At 41.6% G+C, this 23,227-nt stretch overlaps 1 protein-coding gene across 1 annotated transcript in view; it reads right to left on the bottom strand.

Moving 5' to 3' along the window:
- The window catches only part of LOC311097906 (uncharacterized protein), a gene marked incomplete at its 3' end in the record, with an annotated part of 32,333 nt that extends 18,928 nt beyond the window's left edge, over positions 1-13,405 (bottom strand). Inside the window, exons 1-2 of the mRNA XM_084137902.1 lie at positions 13,292-13,405; positions 12,411-12,516 (exon numbers count right to left, since the gene is read on the bottom strand). Coding sequence (XP_083994028.1) covers positions 12,411-12,516; positions 13,292-13,385 — 200 coding nt within the window. The 5' untranslated portion in view covers positions 13,386-13,405. The remainder of the gene's footprint in view (positions 1-12,410; positions 12,517-13,291) is intronic.
- Positions 13,406-23,227: the final 9,822 nt, after the last annotated feature.

Here is a 23,227-nt window from a genome sequence, read left to right as displayed (position 1 = left end):
TTAGCTTAGCTTAGCTTAGCCACAAATGGGTTTGTTTCAGTTTGTTTACACTGTGGTCCGAGTTCCCCCGGAAGCGTTGGTTAAGACTTCCGTGTCACGATTGTAACTATGGCGACAAAACAAACTCTAGTGGGCGAACTTGTGAATTACAGTTTGTAACAGTAATGCATGTTACATGAAATGTCGGCGCATTTCAACAATGTTCAAAGAAATATGCACGTACAGTTGATAATATTACGTGAAACGTCGGCGCATTTCAACCTGTACAAATGGGACGCCACTCGTAGCTGTTTTACGACGTGGGGCTTCACTCAGTTTTTCCTTTTTTTTTTTTTAGAGTGAGTTTTAACTTTAAAGGAAGCAACAGCAGCTTTTCGCTGTATAATAGATGGAATAACGATCTCAGTGGATCGTCTCTGTGCAATGTTATCTGAGCACACAAAAACAACAGGGTTTTTTAACTGTTGGTTGAGTTTCAACGTCAAGCTTTACTTGAACACAACTTTAAATAATTCCTATTCAACTATACTCGGACATACGCAGTGTTTACACGAGAATTAATTGAACAGACACAGATAAGCTTATAGTTTATCACGGGATTGCCGTGGGACACGCACAGACAACCTGAGAAACAAAGACTAATCTGTGAGGAGAATATTCGTCCCAGTGGAACACGCACTGAGTGACGATCAGATAAATAAGGACTAACGTTCACGTTAGACGAGGGACACGCTCGTCCGTCCTTTACATGGTTATTTTAATTACTGCAGTTTTAATTTCATTCAGCTCTCTGACTGATACAAACACACATAACGTTATAGCTATTTGAAAGACTCTGGAACACGCAGATGTCTTAAGCTATAATTAAAGTATTTCAGAATCGAGGGACACGCTCAATTGTTACCTTGTCGTTGTGTGAGATCTTATATCTTGGGTTATTTTACTGCAGTTTAAAATAAAATAAAAATAGGCAGGCAGCCTAGACTAGAGTAACAGCTCTCTGTGTATTCACTCAGCAGACAGTCATTCAAACAGAGCGCGCGGCGCGCGCTGCATACGTCACACACAGACTCAGAGGTCCGGATCTCTCTCGAAAAGATAATTACTTCGTATATGCTTACAATTTTAGGTTAAACTTCCCGCATTCGTCTCCACCATAAATGTAGCGTTTATACGCCCACGTATAAATATTATTAATTATTATTCATAACGAATTATGATCAATAATTAATAATTTAATTATTTTCAATTATTTATTGTAACAGAATCAATAATATGATAATTTACAGTTCATCCAATGAACAGAAAGCATAAACAATTATTAACTCTAGGAAATATAATATCTTCCTGGCCAAGAAAGAATAACCCCCTAACAGTAAATTAAGAAATAGGGTAACAGCATAGGTAACTTTTGATCGAAGTTCAAGACAATAAAATTTGATAAGCACATACACAAGCAATCTCTTTTCAAATACAAACAATACTTTATTGATTATATACTAACACGTACAGCTAATGTCTAACACAAACACACACACACGCACACACACACACACACATATTCATACGAGTTGCAGAAAGGAAGAGAGTGAGGAAAGAGTGGGTTTAAGAGTGAAAGGATGAAATCTCACGATTCCATAATGCACTTAGACATGACCTGAACGAACCATCAAACATTAATTTAACCCTTCTATCGTTTTAGGCAGGTTATTAAAGTTATATAAATACACCAGTTTAGCTTTCAGTCTGGAGGTTACTTGCTTGTCTTCTCGTTCCTTTTTGGGAATTCCCTTCGTTGCATAACAGAGGGTTCCCCCGGGTTCGTTCGTCGGCTGTGGTCTCCTTGTGCATGGATAGATGGGGCGAGAACCAGTCACGTGTGGCTGGCGGTTGCTGATGGTTGAATGAGTCTTTGAAGTTGAAAGCGTGCGTTGCAGCCGCGAATCGTGGAACGAAACTTTGCAGCAAAACTTAACTTAAAACCGAGACTTTCAATCGGAAAATAAAGGAAGACTTAGAAAAGAAAAGAAGACTTAGACGAGAGTAGTAAGACGGCTTGAATGAAACTGTTTAACCCATGTTCTACAGATCTTGATTTGGGTTATTTCTGCTCGTTTGTTACATGGTACTAGTCTGCCGGAACTTAGAGAGCTTAGAGCTTTGAGAGCAGCGAGAGAGCTTCGAGAGCAGCGAGAGAGCGAGCTTAGTTTTTGGGTTGTTTTAACTAAAAGTTTGTCCCCCCTCCTGAAGAGAGCGGACCAATTAGACACTGGCTTTGTCTCATCGTAAATCTGGAGTGTTGGTGTGTTCTCTAACTTTTAAGCAGAGAGGACAGAGGCCACAGTTTAGACATGATTTCTAATTAAAAGAAGATCAAAACATATTACACCGATATCATTCAAGCCATCTTGCTAGTTGTGTTCGTAAGATAGCATTGATATGAAACAGTACACACTGTCATTCACACACCTAATAATTATAACAATTACATGAATTATATGGGATTAAAGCATATCTTATTAGAATATGCATATAAGTGGTGGAAACACACAGGATTATGTAGTTGCGTGATTGTTTGATTGTAAGTCCATTGAGAATTGTTCTTAAATGATTTTATGTAGTTTATTGGTAAGAATCAGTTCTCTGGTTTGAAGAGACAGAACACTGTTTGTTCTGTTCAGAGGTCTTAAGGAGGAGGGGTCAGGAATGCTGTGGTGTCATTTCTGAACCAATTTGTCTTTTAAAAACCCCCTCATATTGACAAGTTCTTCCTTTAGCTGGGCTCATAAAAGTTCTTAGTTGGGGGTTTTCGTTGGTTTGGTCATTAGAAGGGTCTTTTGCAGACTCTGTGGCGCCAGGATGGGTGACTTATGGCTCTGGACTGTGAGGACACTGTCTTTATCTTAACCAGTCCGTAGTTGGCCACAAAGCTAGCCATTGACCAGTTATTTAGTTAGTGTTGGGGGAGGCTCTTTTAAATAGCCAGAGTGATGAGGATCATTTGACGTTCTGAACCAATCTTCTGTTTTGTTCGGCAGGAAGTAGAGAGTTTGAATTAATTTTCTGGAAGAAAATTAGTCTGTGGTTGATTTCTTCTCATTGTCGTTACAAGGTGCAGAAAATTATCCTCACACCATGTGCTAAAATGTGCTGTAGAGCGTTGATAGTCCAAAAAAGAGTCATTGTCCTCATTAAGCAGAGCAAGAATGGCTGTATCATCTGCATATTTAAAATAATGAGTAGTTGTAAATTGACTCTGACAGTCATTTGTGTAAAGAATAAAAAGGAATGGGCTAAGTACGCACCCCTGAGGGGCGCCGGTGTTAAGGACAATGGTTGTTGATAATGCACTGCCCACTTTAACCACTTGGGGCCTATTAGAAAGAAAATTGTGAATCCAATATATTAAAGATGATGGGACTTGCATACTCTGTAGTTTCTTTATCATCTGATGACGCTGAATCGAGTTAAAAGCGGAACTAAAGTCAATAAAGAGAAGTCTGGCATAATTCCCAGAGATGTCCAGGTGTTGAAGTAGACAATGTAAGAGACAGGCCACTGCATCATCAGTACCTCTCTTCTGCTTATATGCAAATTGTAAACAATCTAGAGATGGTGTAACGTATGGGAGCATAATGTTTTTGACGATTTTCTCAAAACATTTCATTATAATAGAGGTTAATGATACAGGCCTGTAATGATTTAACTCGGATGGATGCGTTTTTTTTGGAACAGGAATAACAATCGATGATTTCCATTTGACAGGTATTGTTGAAGTACAGAGTGAGCGAAGGAAGAGAGAATGAAGAATAGGGGTTAGTTCCAGGGAACAGCTTTTCAAGACCCGACCCGGAATACCATCTGGCCCAGGAGCTTTATTCGATTTGCACTTGTTGAGCTGGAAATAGACATCCTGCCTGGTTAGAAGGGACTCATAGTTCAACTCTTGAAAGGGCAAAGAATCCAAAAGGCTATCACACTCTGCTGAGAAGTCAGAGGTGTCAAAACGGGCATAAAAATTATTAAGATTACTTGCAAAGGTGGTAGGATCTGAAACATAAGTAGTCTGTTTAGAGGCTTGTCCAGTAAGGGTCCTCACACGCTGGAATGCCTGTTTGGTGTCCATATTTGCAAAATCCTGCTCCAGTTTGTTCTTATAATTATTTTTCGCTTTAAAGATTTCATTTTTGATATCCTGATTTATTTTTTTGAGACCAACAGAGTCCTTTTGCCTGAAGGCAAGTTTCTTCTTCTGGAAGAGATATTTTATTTGTGAATTGATCCATGGTTTTGAGTTGGAATATGCTCTGATAGACTTTACCGGTATCAAGAGATCCATACAGAATTTGATGTAATCTGTAATAACTGAAACCTGTTCATCCAGGTCTCCCTCAAAGACTTCCCAGTCTGTACATGCAAAACAGCCTTGAAGGCATGCAATAGCATCCTCCGACCATTGGGGGATGCTGCGTATTACCGGTTTGCGTTGTTTCAGCCGTTGTTTGTAAACAGGAAGTAAATGGATAACATTGTGATCCGCTAACCCTAGCGGCGGAAGAGCTCTAGCTTTAAAGGCTTCCGAAATATTACTGTAACACAAATCTATAGTTTTATTGAATCTCGTTGGTACATCCACATATTGATTGAAGGCTGGCAATGAGTAGTCAAGCCGACAGCTGTTAAAATCACCAAGAAGTAGCACTGGAGCATCCGGATATTTGCTGAGCATAGCCTGTGTATTTTGCACTATTTGTTCAGCCGCTGCTTTGACATTAGCGCTTGGTGGGACATATACACAGCTAAGCACAACAGTTGGGAATTCCCGCGGGAGATAGAAAGCACGGGCGGACAGGGTGAGCAGCTCCAGGTTAGGATTACAGATCTTCTCATGTACTTTGATGTTAGTGCACCAGCGTGAGTTGATGTACATACACACCCCACCTCCACGCTCTTTCCCAGAGTTACTCGTTCTGTCTGCCCGAAAGATTTTAAAGCCATCCAGGCTAACCTCGGAGTCCGGGACAGACTCATCTAGCCAAGACTCAGTCAAAGCAAGAACACATGCCTCCCTGAATGATGCATCTGTGAGACATTTAGCATGCAACAAGTCCATTTTATTTCTCAATGAACGAACATTTGAGAGAATTAATGAAGGTAGCGGAGGTTTAAAAGGACGTCTTCTAAGTCTGCATCGCACCCCTCCTCGCCTTCCTCTTTTCCTCTTTAAGCTTGATGTTGAAATTAGCTCAGGGGGAATGATCATAGATGGAATCATTTGGCAGTGGATAGTTGCGCAGAGATAGAAGTTCAACCCGGGAATAGGTGAGTCCTTGCCCTGCTCCGGCATCATCTAGTTGAATAGTCCATACCACGGAGTCAGTTACAATCCATGTAATTATAAGGATAGTCCAAAACCAACTTGTCCAATTTCCCATGATGGTTTTGCTGTAGTACACTCTCAGAAATTAACAAAAAAATAAACTCAAACAGAAAACATACAGACAAACGCACCGACAGTGCCGTCGCAGCTAACGCATGCGCCAGCTTTATAACATAGCCAAAGGTCGGTGTATTTTTGCTTTATACATTTTAGGCTTATTCTCAAATTCAGATTGTGTTAGGGGGGCGGGATTATGAGGCAATTTTAATCGGACAATTTGACCGGAGAGAATTAATTTTGTCGGACATTTCATTTTTTTTTCGGCCAATGTCCGGTAATTACCGGACAACGGAAACCCTGATATAGGCTACCCTATTGATGAAACAACAACGATTTTGACACTCTGGGTGTCAACATTACGTAATACCTGCTTGGGTGAATTTCACCCCCAACAATCAAAGGAAAATACAATCAGCAACCGTTTACCCCATACAGACGTTCCCCCTGTAAAAACATTTGACACCCACTGACCAGTCAGTTTGAGTGACACATGGATTCCCTGTCAATCACTTGTGACAAGGGTCATAAATCAATCAAATTGGGTCATAAATCAACCAAAAGTGACACAAAGTATATGTTAATACACACAGGCCTACAGTCAACCCATGGATCACAGGAGGGGTGGGATGTTGGTCAGCCAGCAGATAACCCTCCTGAACCAGCAGCGGAGGGAGGCTTCGGCAGGCTCTCTCAGGGGAACAGTGCTCCGCGAGTGAACGGCAGGCGCTCTATGGATAGTAACCAAGGCCTGTGTTTAGTTTAGCGGGGATGCTCTGCCATGTGAATTCCCTCCTGTTGATGTCCTGATAACTATTTAGATTCTGGAAACTCACAAACAGCGAGGATCAGTCTCTCCTCCAGTGATTTGTGCTGCGCGTCGTGTACAAAAAGTTCAAGACAATCCAACTTCGGCAGCGGGCGTGTGTGCACAAACGTGACAGTCTCACGGGAACGCACCCGCTTGTGCTCGACCACTTCACCTCTCTCTAACAGGGACACTTGCTACTGAACACAGACTGTTTCTGCTGCTCCCTGATGAAAGATACCTGTGGATACCTGTTCAGAAAAAAACAAGAAAACAGGACTCTGATGGCAGGGGCGGAGCCAGACGATGTAAACATTCGGGGCTTAGACCAAACCAGGGGCTAGGGGGGTCCAGGGCTATACTCCCCCGGGGAGATTTTTTTTCCTATTTACGTCAGCTAAATGCACTATTTTTCAGGCTGTTTGAGATAATAGAATGCCTAAAAATCTATACACTATCTGGGAAAATGATGATAGTTACTCAGTAAAAAAGAAAATCACCCCTATAGAGCCTACAACCTATTTTGTATTTAACTGTTCTCCAGCTGTAGTGAATCCAAAACACCAAAAATGTTAAGGATGACTCATTTTCACCCCTGGCAACTAAAAAGAGGCAACCATTATCTGACTATTTTTAAGTTAGCCAACATAGAATGGTTTTGGCGCATGCGTACGCGTGCGACTGGCAGCAGAAGAGCTGGCGTCCGATTTGTTTGTTTTGTAACCGTTATTAAGTGCGTCTAATTCTGTCTTAAGTTTGTACAAAGTTTGTCTGAGACTTCCTACCGAGCAGCTAAGCGTTAACCTAAAAATGGAACTTCTCTACTTGATTGTGACATGGATTTTATCATGTTTGCTGCTTGCCCACGATTCAAAGCAGGCAGCTACCCAAGGAAGAACACAGTACAGCAGAGAACAATTGCTTCATCTTAGCTCTGGGAACTTTCCTAGTGTATCAGATATAACCTTACACTTACCAGACTGTATACGAAAGGATTATAAGTCCGGACCCTTGATATGGCAGAAAAAAAAGAGGAAGCGGGGAAAACGCGGAGGTGTCAGACTTCGCCTGAGGAAGCAGGGAAGGAGACGGATCCCCCTGCCCACGATGATAATGGGGAATGTGCAATCCCTCAGGAACAAGGTGGATGAACTCCAGGGAAATGTCCAGCTACAGATGGATTTCAGGGAATGCTGCATCCTGGCCTTCACGGAGACCTGGCTGTCCAACCGGGATAAAGACCGAGATCTGTGGATTGACGGCTTTGGATCACCTGTTCGGATGGACCGGGAAGTCAGTGCAACGGGAAAGACACTTGGTGGCGGGGTATGTGTGTACTTTAATAGACGGTATTGTACCTCTGTGACTGTACGAGAAAAAATATGCTTGCCCGATATTGAACTTCTGTCTGTGTCATTGCGACCGTTTTATTTACCACGGGAGTTCCCACAAATTTTCTTAACAGTCGTGTACATACACCCGAGGGCAAATGCCACCACCGCTTGCACTGTGATTTCTGATGTTGTGCACTCTCCCCAGACGCGCCAAACTTCATCCTAGGCGACTTTAACCATGTAACCCTGAAAAAGACTTTAAGAGATTTTTACCAGTATGTCACCTGTCCTACCAGGCGGAGAAAGACACTGGATCTCTGCTATGGCACAATAAAGAACGCTTATAAATCGACGCCACTACCCCCACTGGGCTCCGCAGACCATAATTGTATACAACTCCTCCCCACTTACCCACTTACTGTCCTGAGAAGGGAAAAAGTGCAAACTAAGTCAGTACAAGAATGGACTGAGGAATCAGTTATGTGTCTCCAGGAGTGTTCCGATTGTACAGACTGGGATATTTTTAAAGAATCATGCAAGGACTTGGATGAAATGACTGATGCTGTTTGTTCATATGTGGCCTTTTGTAGAGATATGATTATACCTAGCAAACAAGTAAAAATATACCCTAATAATAAACCATGGGTGAATAGGTCTATAAAAGATAGTATACAAAAAAAAGACATGCTCATAAGCAGGGAAATGCCTCGGATCTACATGTAGCAACCAAAGAGCTTAAAAGTGAGATATATAAAGCAAAACTAAGATATAAGTCTAAACTTGAAAAAAATCTGGCTGAAAATAACCTTGGCTCTGCCTGGTCCTGTATTAAAACGATAGCAGGTACCCAGAAGCACAGTAATAGTAGCTATGTCTTTCCAGAGGGTTTTGGATCAGATGTGGAGCTTGCCAATGCTTTTAATTCTTTTCTGTTTTGATAAGTCTGATTTTAGCCAGGAGGTCCAAGGACTCCAACATAAATTCAAGGATAATAATCAACATTTCAATATCACATATGAAGATGTGGAAAATGTGTTCAGTAGGATAAAGATCAATAAGAGTCAAGGACCTGATAATATTTGTGGGCGTGTGATCAAAACATGTACAAGAGAGCTGAGTCACATATTCCAATTTATTTTTAATAAATCATTGCAGACGCAACATGTACCTAAAATTTGGAAGGATGCTGTAGTGGTCCCAGTTCCAAAATGTAGTAGTTCTAAAACACTCAATGAATTTAGACCTGTCGCTCTCACTTCAATTTTAATGAAAATGTTTGAAAAATTGATAAAGCAACATATTTTAAGGATAACGGAACATGCATTGGATCCCATGCAATTTGCCTACAGGCCACGCAGGGGTGTAGAAGATGCCACTCTCACTCTGCTTCATTTGCTCCTCAAACATCTTGAGGGAAGTGGGTCCCATGCACAAATTCTTTTTATTGATTTTTCATCTGCTTTTAACACAATTCAACCATATATTTTAGCCAACCGTCTTATTGAGCAATTTGATCTTTGTCCTAGTCTTGTTGGTTGGATTCTGGATTTTTTAACAAAAAGAACACAGAGAGTAAAGGTGAATGGAGCTCTGTCTGGTCAGCTTTGCTCTTCTACAGGTTCACCACAAGGGTGTGTACTCTCACCCCTTTTGTTCATTTTATATACCAACATGTGTCAGAGCAAATATGTAAATAGGACCATTATTAAATATGCCGACGACACCGTCATATTGAGTCTGCTCCATAAAAATGATAGAGGCCATGGTCCAATAATTAAAGACTTTGTCCAATGGTGTGAGGAGTCGCACCTTCAACTGAACATATCCAAAACAAAGGATATGTACATTGATTTTGGAAAAAACCCGGGATATGAGGCAATAACTATAAATGGTCAACTAGTGGTTCAAGTACAATCCTATAGATACCTAGGGACAATTATTGACTCTAAATTAAATTTCCAGGAGAATTGTGAGGCTGTCTGTAAAAAAGGGCAACAGCGCCTATACTGTTTGAGAAAATTGCACCATTTTAATATAGACAAGACAATGATGACATTATTTTATCAGTCTTTTATTGAAACCGTCATATCATTCTCCCTGGTGGCATGGTTCGGTTGTGTCTCAGTCAAGCACAAGAATCGCTTAAACCAAATTGTTAAATGGTCGAGTAAGCTGACAGGGGAGCTCCAGTTGCACCCCACAACTCTGTATGCAAACCAACTACAGAGGCTAGCTATGGCCATCAACAAAGATAGTCTGCATCCTTTGAGTAGGGAATTCCAGTATCTCCCCTCTGGACGGAGGCTAAAAGTTCCTGGTTGCAGAACCACAAGATTTAAAAACAGTTTTGTACCAGCAGCAATCATTCTGTTAAACAAACTGTAAAATTATTTGCACAAAACGCATAAGCACTTTGGTCATGTAATGTTCTCCGTTCCTTGTTTTTACTTAATTTTTATTTCCTGTTTTTATATGTTTTAATGTTGTGTGTGTTGCATGTTGTGTCTTAAGGATGTTCTGCCTCTTAGACTGCAAAACTAGTTTACCTACGGGTACCAATAAAGTAACCTGAACCTGAACCTGAACCTGATAGGTAAAATTGGAATTTGGTGTAAACATATTTACTAATCTTAAGAGTTCAGTTCTGTTTAGTTTGTGCTTAGCTGACAAATTTGCTACACCAGAATCCATGCCATAATAATTTAGGCTGCTCTACTAGCAAACAGCAAATGCTGCAGTGCCAAGTAAATGTGTTTCGGTTTTACGAGTTACTGTTAGTGTTCCGTATAAAAAACAATATAAAAAACTTTGTCCATATTAACTTCAGCCGGTTAGCCAGTAAGCTCGCTACGACGCCGGTGAAACATACAACAGCCCGCCAGCCCCTGATGACAACAACGAAGAAGAAGATTTATATTCTTCTTTGTTAGTTTTTATTAGATAGATAGATAGATAGATAGATAAATACTTTATTCATCCACTAGGGAAATTCAAGTTTCCAGTAGCAACAGCTAAAAAACAAACAAGACAGACAAGCTGCCGAATTAATAAATACAATTAAATTAAATTACACCCTGTTCACAGGGATAAATTAAAAAGCCGGATCGCCTGAGGGACAAACGACTTCCTCAGTCTGTCAGTGGAACAGGACAGAGAGACCATCCTGTCGCTAAAGGTGCTCTTCTGTCTGATGATGATCTTGTGCAGTGGGTGTTGGGCATTGTACAAGATGGAAAGAAGCTTGCTAAGGGTCCTTCTCTCTGCTACAGATGTTACAGAGTCAAGTTTCACACCCACCACAGAACCAGCCTTCTTCACCAGCTTATCCAGCCATGTAGCATCCCTTTTTTAATGCCGCTCCACCAACATACCACAGCATAAAAAAGGACGCTATCGATGACCGTCTGATAGAACATCTGCAGCAGCTTCTTACAGATATTGAAGGACCCTAGCCTTCTCAGGAAGTAGAGTCGACTCTGTCCTTTCCTGTATAGGGCATCTATGTTTTTGGACCAGTCCAGTCTCTCGTCCAGCTGCAGGCCTAGGTATTTGTAGGTTTGGACCACCTCAACACGGTCCCCTTCAATAAGCACAGGCTGCAGTTGGGGCCTTGGTCTCCGGAAGTCGAGCACCATCTCCTTTGTTGTTGTAGTGTTAAGCTGCAGTTGGTTATAGCTACACCAACTCACAAAGTCCTTAATCAGGGTCCGATACTCACCCTCATCTCCATTCTTAATACACCCCACGATTACAGTGTCATCAGAATACTTCTGCATGTGACACAATTCAGAGTTGTACTTAAAATCGGAGGTGTACAAGGTGAACAAGACCGGGGAGAGCACTGTCCCCTGTGGTGCTCCTGTGCTGCTGACTACGGTCCCAGAGATGCAGTCCCCCAGTCGAACATACTGTGATCTTTCAGTAAGGTAGTCTGTAATCCACGTTATTAGTTTTAGGTCCACACCCATCCCCGTCAGTTTGTCCTTCAGCAGAGGGGGCTGGATGGTATTAAATGCGCTGGAGAAATCGAAAAACATGATTCTCACAGTGCTACCACCCTTATCTAGGTACGAAAAGGACCGATGTAGAATATAGAGGATGGCGTCATCCACCCCCACCCTCTCTTGATACGCAAACTGCAGAGGGTCAAGCACGTGGCTGACCTGTGGTCTGAGGTAGTGTAACAGCAGCCGCTCCATGGTCTTCATGACATGTGATGTCAGGGCAACTGGCCTAAAATCATTCGGCTCCTTAGGGTTTGGCCTTTTCGGTACAGGCACAATACAGGACGTCTTCCACATCTCAGGAACCTTCCCTAAACGTAGACTCATATTGAAGATATACTGTAAAGGGTCGCCAAGCTCTATGGCACAGCTTTTAAGCAGTTTCGGACTTACTTTGTCTGGGCCAGCCGCTTTACTGGGACGGAGCCTTCTCAATTCCCCACTCACCTGGGCTGCTGTAATGATGGGTAATGGAAGTGGGATATTAATCTCGCATCCAGTGCTGTTAGTGGTACTACAGGGGGTAGGGGAATACCATGCGGGAATGGCAACAGTACAGGCCAAGTAGCAGCAGCATCAGGGTGGACAGGGCAATCAAACCTATTAAAGAAGTTATTAAACTGGTTGGCCCTCTCCACATCCCCTTCCACACGGCTCCCACGCTTCAAGCTAGTACCTGTGATGATCTTCATGCCCTCCCACACCTCCCTCATACTGTTTTGCTGCAACTTCTGCTCCATTTTTCTTCTATACACATTTTTAGCTTCTTTCAGATGGAACTTGAGCTCCCTTTGTATGCGTCTTAACTGAGATATTTCTCCAGATACCTTTGGTCTGACGGGAGTCCTTCATGAAGCATGTGTTCAGACAGTCCTCTGAGGCGGTGCAGGCCAGCGGTGTCGGGGCGGAGCTCCTGCCACTCATCTTTCACCTCTGAAACAAACATGTTATACTGGTGTGTAGGGGTTCCTCATGCTTATTGGCTGACGTCTTTATTAAGATGTCTGTCATATTTCAGCAGCTCAGTGAGTGTCTCCTGCAGTATTAACCCACACTTACTGTGACTGCATGAACTAGTTTGGTGTAGGAGTTAAACGGCTTCCTCACAGTGTTTTGGTTAAAACAAATAAGGGCAGTTCAGTATTTAGAGAGATCTCTCCTGGTTAATGGGCTCTGGGGTTTAGGGTAAGGTTAGGTTAGGGTTAGGGTTAGGGTTAGGTTACCCTAACACTTGGTCTGGGCCTCAGTCATTACAGTTCTTCTCAGTGGCTTTGGTACATTTCTCAGATCAGAAGTGAAACCTCGTGCATATTCAATCATTGTAATTCAAGCCTCAGTCATAGTTTACATCAGAAAACACTTCCAGCATACTGTTACTGACAACATGTTGAACACATCGACTGATAGACCAAACACACATGTTCACTGACACAAAGCTTTACTCTGAGAGAAGACTTTGGGCTTTTGCAGATAATCCCCTGTTTGAACACATTGTTTTGAGAAACCCTCTTAGTGTTATGGATGATTAATGAAATGTACCAGAGCCACTGAGAAAAACTGTAATACACTATTGATTTCACACATTGTGTCTTGTGTCAAGCTGTTTATTCACCTTATTACCTCGCTGGTGTTGCCAAATCAAATATTATTGAAACTTTAGAGATTTAGAAGAGAGCCTGAACGTGTTAACATGTAAAATATTTCTTACCCAATAGTTCAGTGAGGCTGAGGAAGATGAGGAGGATGAGGAGACTCAGTGTCCTCCGGCTCTTTATCCCACCTGCCATCATTCTGCAAAACATTGAACACTTCTTATTATCAAAGTAGTGATGCACCTTTCCAGTTACTACTGCAGCTTAACATCTGGTGTCCCTCTGCTGTCCTCCGGTCTCAGATCCTCTCCTGATGGACAGAGAGCTTTACAGTAACCACTGACTGCTGCCAGTAACTAGTCAGACCGTTATAGTTACGCAGAGAGAAAACTAAAGTAAAACTATCTTAATGACAAACATGCTAGTTCATAATAATAATTACTCATTTAGATGACGCTTTTATCCAAACCGCACTGAATCAAGCCCAGGTCTCCCACACGAAAGGCATGTGTCTAATCCACTGCTCGATCACCACCCAAATACTCACCCAAACTATTTGCATGATGGAGACGTTACGTGGGCTGCCATTTTACCATTTCACTGCAAAAGCGATTTGATTATCTTTATAGCCTCCAATCAAGAGCATTCATTTAAAACACTGGTTTGCGAAGAGCAGTGAGATGTGGCAAAGGGACAGAGGTCGGACTCAGACCCATCCAGCACCGCACGAGTCAGCTGTTTTAGGTGAACAATCTGGAGCTGGCTCCCGTCTGAGATCCCAAGAACAAATCACCCTTACACTAATTACTGTTACTAATTGTTAATTACAGTATTGTCCGTATAGAGTGGTGGTATTATTTATTAAAGGGTTAGTTCACCCAAAAATGAAAATTCTGTCAGTAATTACTCACCCTCATGTTGTTCAACCCCGTAAGACCTTCGTTCATCTTCGGAACACAAATTAAGATATTTTTGATTAAATCTGAGAGCTGGATCACTCCTCCACAGGCTTCTCGAGTTAGTTCATGTAGTAAATCTGCGCAGCGCGTCTGTGTTGTAGTCACACGCATCACACACATGACCAGCGTCGGCCAATAGTGAGCCTTCGTGTGACGTATAACACACGTCACAGGAAACATAATTTCCTGTTTTCGGTCGAAGTCCACAGTAGTCGATTGTCGAGTTCACGCGCGTGATCATAGGTAACTAACTAACTGCGTGAACTCGATAATCGACTACTGTGGACTTCGACCGAAAACAGGATGTAAATACAGGTATGAGCGCTGGCTGAAATAACTTCATTTTTATTCATATCTTTCACATCTACTGCAGTCAGATTCACCCGTGTTAACTCTACAAGTGCACAGCCAATGTGAGTGATTCCTTTAATGACACATCAAGGATGTTAAGAGGCTAAAAGCAGGTTTAAAACTTGCCCTATTGAAGTCAACAGGGTGCAAATTTTAAAAAGAGGATAACATGGTGTAGGCAACACCGATTTTTGCTGTTGTTCTCTGTATTGACAGCACTCCAAATTTACAAAAAAATGAGCTCAATGTTAAAATTGACCGGAGTTCTCCTTTAAGCCGAGCACTCATTCAACATTGAGCAAAGAAACATCATTAACTATAACTAATATCCATAACTTACCCAAATATTGCGTCCGGTGCTCAGCCGACTGGAAAGCTGGGCAATATAAGGTGCAGTCCGACTCTCTGCAGCAAACAGAGGGACAGACTGAGCAGGGCTTCATCCAGGCCTCTTATATGCTCAGGTGTTGCCTGACAGGTGAAGGCTAAGTCCCGCCCCCTAGGACATTGTGCGAGTTCACTTTAATACCACGTGCTTTATGTTGCTGCTGATTGGACGGCAGTTCTGACACACCCACCAAACAAGAGAAAACGCATCTCAAACCCCGTTGCACACCGGTGCACGCCGTTTCCAGGAAACATGACGTTCAACCCGGAAACCGTAGCAAAACGTTGCGCACCGTTTTGAACTTGAACGTGCCCCAGGCCTCTTATATGCTCAGGTGTGCCTGACAGGTGAAGGCTAAGTCCCGCCCCCTAGGACTGGGCAGGGCTTCATCCAGGCCTCTTATATGCTCAGGTGTGCCTGACAGGTGAAGGCTAAGTCCCGCCCCCTAGGACTGGGCAGGGCTTCATCCAGGCCTCTTATATGCTCAGGTGTGCCTGACAGGTGAAGGCTAAGTCCCGCCCCCTAGGACTGGGCAGGGCTTCATCCAGGCCTCTTATATGCTCAGGTGTTGCCTGACAGGTGAAGGCTAAGTCCCGCCCCCCTAGGACTGAGCAGGGCTTCATCCAGGCCTCTTATATGCTCAGGTGTGCCTGACAGGTGAAGGCTAAGTCCCGCCCCCCTAGGACTGAGCAGGGCTTCATCCAGGCCTCTTATATGCTCAGGTGTGCCTGACAGGTGAAGGCTAAGTCCCGCCCCCCTAGGACTGAGCAGGGCTTCATCCAGGCCTCTTATATGCTCAGGTGTGCCTGACAGGTGAAGGCTCAGTCCCGCCCCCTAGGACTGATTTAATATTCATTTAATATTCAACGATATTATTGATCTGCCTAATTAGGGTGGACAATGATGCAATTTTCTTCTAGAAACAAACTTTGTTGTATTATTTTCATTTTATCAATGTGAAGCTGCTTTGAATACAATCTGTATTGTAAAAAGCGTTATATAAATAAAGGTGACTTGACTTGACTTGACTGATCAGAGTTACTGCTATCACCAGTCCACCTGTTATCTCACTCGTACAGCTACAGCTGCTGTGTGCTGTCCTGCAGCTCCTGGGCTGCTACAGAAGGGCTGTGGAAGGACTTTCATCAACTCATTCACATTTGTGATGAGGTAGACGACGCTATATGCTTCTTCTGAAACTGCTGGTCCTGAGTTTGATTCAGGAACCCAATGACTGCATCAGTTCAACACACCATGTTACTCTGCTTTCAGACCATGCAACATGTCTCCCCTCGACACAACAGCAGAAGCCAAAGGGACTCTTCTTTCTTCCAGAAGGGGTTCATCAACACACGCTCGCAAATAAAATGTGTATTTAACATCCACAACTTGTGTGAGAGTATACTGTAATGCAGAGATAAAGTTATGCTCCCAAACGCTTATTAATAGTAATAACTCACTTTATAAAGCACCTTTTATAACACAGTTACAAAGTGTCTCACAATAAAACACATTTTAAACTAAGAGAGAGTAATTTGAGGTGACGTTCCCTTTAATTGTCTCCTAAACTGTACAACTAACATACTGTACATGGTGATAGTCGTGGCCATTGTGATTCCTTTGACATTTTGAGCAAACCTCTGAAAGAAAAGACTTCATGAGAGTTAAAATATCAGTAAAAGTTATTTGAGGTTTAATTTCCTCCTAAAGGGTCCAGTGAAACACACACAGGGATGAAAGGTAACGTTAAATAAAACAATAAACAAGAGAATTTACAATTTTTTTGCACCATTCCTTTAATAAACAGTATTTCAAGCTATATTCCAAAACAAAAAAATACAATGTGAAGGTTTTAAAATATTCAAATGTTATTTATTGGAACAATTTCTAGCCGCCGAAATCTTTAACTCTGCTACATTTATTTATGCGTGTTTACAAAACAATTCAAGACAAATGGCATCTCCCTCTTAGATACATAATAGGCAATATTGTATATAATTATGAAATAGTTTTATAAACTGTGAGTTTTAACTAGAACACATCTAACAGAGGTTCGTTTGCATAAGAGCCGTTGCACAGAGAGATCCGAGCACTTCATGTAAATGTGATAAGGTCATCTGGTGCCTGGGTGTATTAAAGACAGTACAAATTAAATTTTACAACTCCAATTCCTAACAGAAGTTATCTCATTGTACTTTACATATAGATATCTGCATTTGACTGAGCAACTGGCTTTTATCATTTATGTGTACAAAAAACTGTTAAACCGTTTAAAGCTTTACATATTTATCAGAGAAATGTTTGACATGAGGTTTTGATATCTAATGTTCTCCTTACAAGTCCCAAGTCACAGGGCCTTTTATATAATAGTATTTGGGTTGTATTTGTATGTAAAACTGGGATGAACATGAACGGATCAGATGCAAATTGCTTTAGTTAGCACTTGTCCGGCTTCCTGAGGTTTCCTGTGCTGTGCCCTGTTCCTGAGTGGAGATAAGGCACCACGGCTCCTCTCATGTGTTCCCACATGCCACTGTAGGTTTCCCACACAGCTGAGATATACCAGGGTGAAGACCTGCTGCAGTCGTGCTGCTGCTTAGACATAGTGTGTGAAATAGAGTCAGTTTTACTGCAGCTGATATTTAATAAGTAATACTTCTGTTAAAAAGACCAAACAGATGCATGCTGTGTTGACCAAACCAGGAGTTCTGGGATCCGCTGCACTCCTACTGTATTTTCTCAGGTGTTTTATCCTTCTAGTTAATAAGGTCACACACATTCAGGATATGGACCTAAATACTTTAACCATTTCAATCATAACATTTTTCTTTATTTACTGCTGTGAGCTTTTGGTGTCTCCATCTGTCATGAATATGACTACTTGAAGTGTAAAGTCTTGACTTCAAACTAAACATCAAGGCATTTCCTTCTCTTGACTCTTTTCTTTGTGGTTAACAGAGATCCAACTATTTATTTTGGAGTATAATTCAATTTAATTCAGTTAACAGGTCTATTTGAAATTAATTTCTATGCAGGTAATGTTTATATTCTAAGATGTATTCTATAATATTAAATGCAGCTTTACAGTTTCTCTCGATTATGCCTCTTTTTCTCAAAACTCTAAACACAAATCCACAACTTCTCACCCAATTCCCCAAACTGTCAGGAAACAGAGAGGTCCAGAGACGAAAGCAGGTACAGTCTTTTAATGAGAAATTAGACAACAGAAAAAGTCTTCACAAAACGGTAACCAAGGGGTACTTCGCTGCTCTGTCAACACACAGAAGTAGATGATATCAGCCGTAGTTCCGGGCGGCTCTTGAGCAGCGAGGACTGGACAACAGGTGAGATGAGGAGCCCTCTGCTACACTCCACGGAGGTAACTGGATACAGCACAGCAGCAGGTAACTGTGGCTCAATAGACAACCAGGACAGGACAGCTTCTGAGAAGTAACGATAGCGGTCTTCAACATGCATCAAGGTACAACAATAATCCGACAACACAGACACGAAAGAGAGAACTAGATATAGCGTGGATTAAAGAGAAAGATAGGGAACAGGTGTGATGATGAGATGTGAATGAGAGCCAGCTGATGGTAATGAGAGGTTGAGATAATGGGTGTGTGCATGAGAGTGTAAAAAGAGAAGATAGGGCGTAAAACAACCAGAAGAGGGAGACAAAGGAAAAGAAAAGAGAAGAAAGAACCAGGATCATGACACAAACGTCCTGTTTTCAGGTCAAAATTAAGCTCTCCGCTCAAAAACATTCCATCTTGCTGAAAAGTATGGAAGTAAAATAATGCTGAATGTTTTTGAAACAAAAAGCCTGTTGAATTGCACTACTTGGAAAAAAATAGGCATTGCATTAACCATGCTTGCATTTTAATGCATTGTATTTTTAGGGCTTGCATTTTTATGGGCTGAAATTCAGCATGGTTGAATATTTAAGATGTGAATATTTCAATTCAAAACATTTCAAACACATTTTCATTATTAAAAATTCAAGAATCCATATTCCCCTTTCATATTTCACTTCCAAAATATTCAAACTGTTTAAAAATACAACCTATAATATTCAACAGGCAATTTTTGGTCCATTTTATTTCGCTTTGCAAATTCGCTTCCACAAATTCAGTTGTTCAAATTCGACAGAAAATTCTACGTTGACATCCAGGAACTGCAGGAAAAAGCAGTCGATTGCCGAGCATACTCTCCATCTGCTGTTAGTCGACCTCACCAGCAGGGGGTGCAAGTTTTGTTGAGCAAAACACATTCACACACTCGTATCAAAACATTTGAAGTCAGGGACAAACATTTTACATCTTCAAATCAGTATGTGAATTCATGCAAAGAATGAACCTGTAGAGTATTTTCTCACAAATCTGCTGCTACGAGCCTCAAATGCTGTTTCTTTTGCTCACAAATGACAAGTTACACGCCTCTGGAGCAACTAGGGGTTAAGTGTTTTGCTCAGGGACACACTGGTGGATGTGTCGCAGTGGGAATCGAACCTCAGTCTGTAGCTCCTCACATCTTATATCTCAGTGAAATGTGGAGCTAAAGAGCTGTGTGCACCTGGGCTGCGTTCAGCCCCGACAAAACGTTGCACAACGTTTTTTAAACAGAAACGGTGGTGCGTTGAACACACTGTTCTGATGACGCAAGAGTTGCAACTATGGCAGCTGAGAAGGCTATTCTTTGTGTTCTCTGTGAAGAATTTTCGGAGCCTGATGAAGTCGGTATAAATATGTGTTTAATACTACAAAATATGCCCGATGTTACAGTTACTGCACTTGCCGCCCAGAACAAAAGAGAACATCCCAATCGAGTGAAGGGATTGCTGAAACTGAAATGGAAGCAAACATCTTACCTAATTCAGACTAAAACACATCTATTTAGCCTCACATACTGACTTTATTTGTAGTTCATACTGTTTTAATACCCTGTATTTTCTTTCTCATTTTTAGGAAAAGCACTTAACTACCATTGTTTATTTTTATACCAATACACTTGCAATGAAGCTAAAATAAACAACTACATCATTTTGTTGATATCCTATATTTTTTACAATAAAACTTTAGACAAACATGTCTTCTAATATCCTCAGTTGTTGCGTATACCGAGCTGCATCGAACACATTTGTAAATTACTTTCCTTGAACCCATTGTGCGAGTTCACTTTAATACCACGTGCTTTATATACATGTTGTTGCTGATTGGACTGCAGTTCTGACACACCCACCAAACAAGAGAAAACGCATCTCAAACCCCGTTGCACACCGGTGCACGCCGTTTCCAGGAAACATGACGTTCAACCCGGAAACCGTAGCAAAACGTTGCGCACCGTTTTGAACTTGAACATGCCCCTGGAGAGCCGGGGCCGGGCACTGTTCAGAGATCAGAGAACCCTTCTGGCCAATCAGAGGATCTCATCCGCGTCTGGCGGCCCAGTTGAGGTTAAACCACGCCCACGCTCCAGTAATCTGGAAAACTGCAACAGGAGGCACTGAGTTTGATGAACTGATTGTCTATCAGCGTCTGATCTATTTCTGAAAAGACACAGCAGAAGTCTATTTTACTGAAGATAAACTCATGGGCAAGTTTTCCCAGATCCTGCTGAGACACAAGCTTTTTAACCCTTGATATCTTCTTCAGGTGACAGTAAGCTTCTTCAGGTGGCTGTTAAAATGTAGGTCTGTCCATGACTACACCAAGATTTCTGGCTTACAGTAGTTTGTGATTGAAGGTGAGCGCTGACGTTTAATCGTTCTTTGTTGGCTTCAGTTTTATCTTTGTTTACTTGATGACGATTCTGGCACATCCCACCGTTTATATGTTCTACAGATGCACACATCAGCTCTGCTCTACATTTCACTGAGATATGTGACAGAAGTGAGAGCGTGCAGAACTTCTGTGAGCATTTGAGACTCGTAGCGGCATACTCAAGCAGTCATTAGTATTTAGTTACTGGCTTGTGTTTGTGCTAGAATAATATAACTGATTGTGAGAAAATGTTCTACATGTGCAACTCTCACAGCATGAATCCACACGCTGATCAGTGCGTGAAAGGTTTGTCCGTGATTTCACGTTTTATACGTGTGTGAGAAAGAATGTGTTTCACACCATATTAGTTGCAGCAACAAAATGTGAGCGTGTGAGTTTCTTCATTTGTGATTCATGAATAAAATTTGTACACCTGCAATGAAGAATTTCAGAAGGTGTAACGTGTTTGTGGGAGTAAAAAGGTATTTTTCTCTGTGACTTCAAATTTGCTGTTACTCATAATGAAACTAGACTGCTTGATTTAGACTCTCCACCCACATCTGCACCTCAAGACTCCCACTCATCACCTGCAGAGGGTTAGACTCGGCTCCCACATATCCTCCCGCACCTCACTCCTCTACTCCCTCTACACACACCACTGACCACCAGTCCACTCGTCCAACAGGGAGGAGGAGTCAGCATACAGAGACGAGATACAGAAACTGTGTGAGTGGTGGTACAGTGAACAACCTGAACTTGAACTCTAACTAAACCAAATAACTCATATTGGACTTCAGGAGGAAGTGTAACAGAGACCTGACCCCGCTCTGCATCAATGGGGCACATGTGGAAAGAGTGCTGTCTTTTACATTCCTGGTAGTGCTCATTTCTCATCAGCAAACACTACAGCTACCATAAAATAGCACAACAGAGACTCCAGTTCCTGAGACTGCCATACAGGGATGATACAGGACAGAAGCTGCATCGAGAGCCTGCTGACACACTGCACCTGGGTGAGGTACACAAGCTGTAGACCCTCTCTGGAGGACATTGTCTGCTCCAAACATCCCTGTGCCTGCTCTCCATGAGCACGACTACCTTTAAAACATTTAATAAGATTAAAATGTTTTATAATTCATGTTGTCAGCATTCCGTTCCTGCCAATTGTAATTTTATAGGTTTACAATTACATACAAATATTTGTTAGAGCTTTACTACCTTTGTGGTGTAGTGGGTTAAACCACTGAACTGGTTAGCAGACGATTGCTGGTCGATCAGCAAGGCTCTTTACTCCAGGCTGGCCCAGGGTCAGTGTCCCTGTAATAAATGCATTTAGTCACTTTGGATAAAAACATCTGGCAAATGCATAAATGTGATTGATTTTTGTAAAGCTTTTTTTTTAAACGGTCTCAGGCATAAACGCTCAAAGCTGCTTATTTCGTCAAGGTATTACTATAATACAAAATGCATACATACATTTACTACAATTTCTATTTGGTGGGTGAAAGGGTCAGTTCACCTCAACATATAAATACAGCCATTATGATGTGCTTTCATGCTGTTAGATCCCTGTGTTTTTTATTGTTTAAATACAAAAGGGGATTTTTGTCAAGTTTGTTCTGCTGGTTTCATACAATATCAGTCAATGGAGCCCAACTTTCAGAAGCTTCCTGGCATTTTGATGATGCTTTTGAAGCGTCTGAAAGTCTATTGAGTGGTATTGTATTAAACCAACAGTACAAACCTGACCAAAATCACCTTTTGTGTTCAGGAAAAACAAAACAAAAAAACCAGAGGGATCAAACAACATGAAGGGGAGTAAATAATGACTGAATTATTTGCTTGGGTTCATTAACCCTTTTTTTGCTTGGGTTCACTAACCCTAGTTAATGCAAAACTTAAGGTAGTTTGTGTAAACAGTCTCAAGTCCAGCTTAGGTCATGGAGGGCTTTTGTCCAACCCTAATTATACACACCTGAATCAATTTAAACCAATTAATAACTGACCACTTGAAGATTACAGACAGGAGTGCTGGACTGAACCCTCCATGACCTGCCTTGAAGATCCCTGCATGAGCTCTGAGTGCATTTAGAAGTCATATAATACACTCCAATAAAACTGTTGGTTTAAAGTGTTTTTTACATTACACCACACATTCACTAATTATTCATCACTTCATAAATATTTAATTTATGAATTTTATCACAACCTTAAAGTATCACTAAATGTCTAGAAGTCTATAATGTAGGCTACTGTGAATGCCTAGAAATTGTTTGTTTTATATACATAGTATTGTACAAAAGTCTTAGGCCACCATTTGTTGTTGTTGCACAGTACTGTGTGTGTATATATATAATTTAATTCATTTTAACCCAAATGTGTAAATGATCATAAGATGTTTTTTGTCATTGAATTTATTTTTTCGCAAGGATTTCAAGGACAGAAAGGAATCTTTCATCCCTTTCTTTTGTTTCTTTATCTCTCCTTTCCTCTCTCCCGCTTGCCTCCCGGTGCCATCTCTCTTCTCTTTCTCTTACTTCTCTTTCGTCTCTCTTTCGTCTCTCTCTCGTCTCTCCCGTTCTCTTCTGTCCT

Source organism: Abramis brama, assembly GCF_963993115.1.
Source record: "Abramis brama genome assembly, chromosome: 1".
In the NCBI taxonomy this organism is placed as follows: domain Eukaryota; kingdom Metazoa; phylum Chordata; class Actinopteri; order Cypriniformes; family Leuciscidae; genus Abramis; species Abramis brama.
Note: the sequence above shows the minus strand (reverse complement) of the source record. Positions and strands in the feature narration are given on the sequence as shown.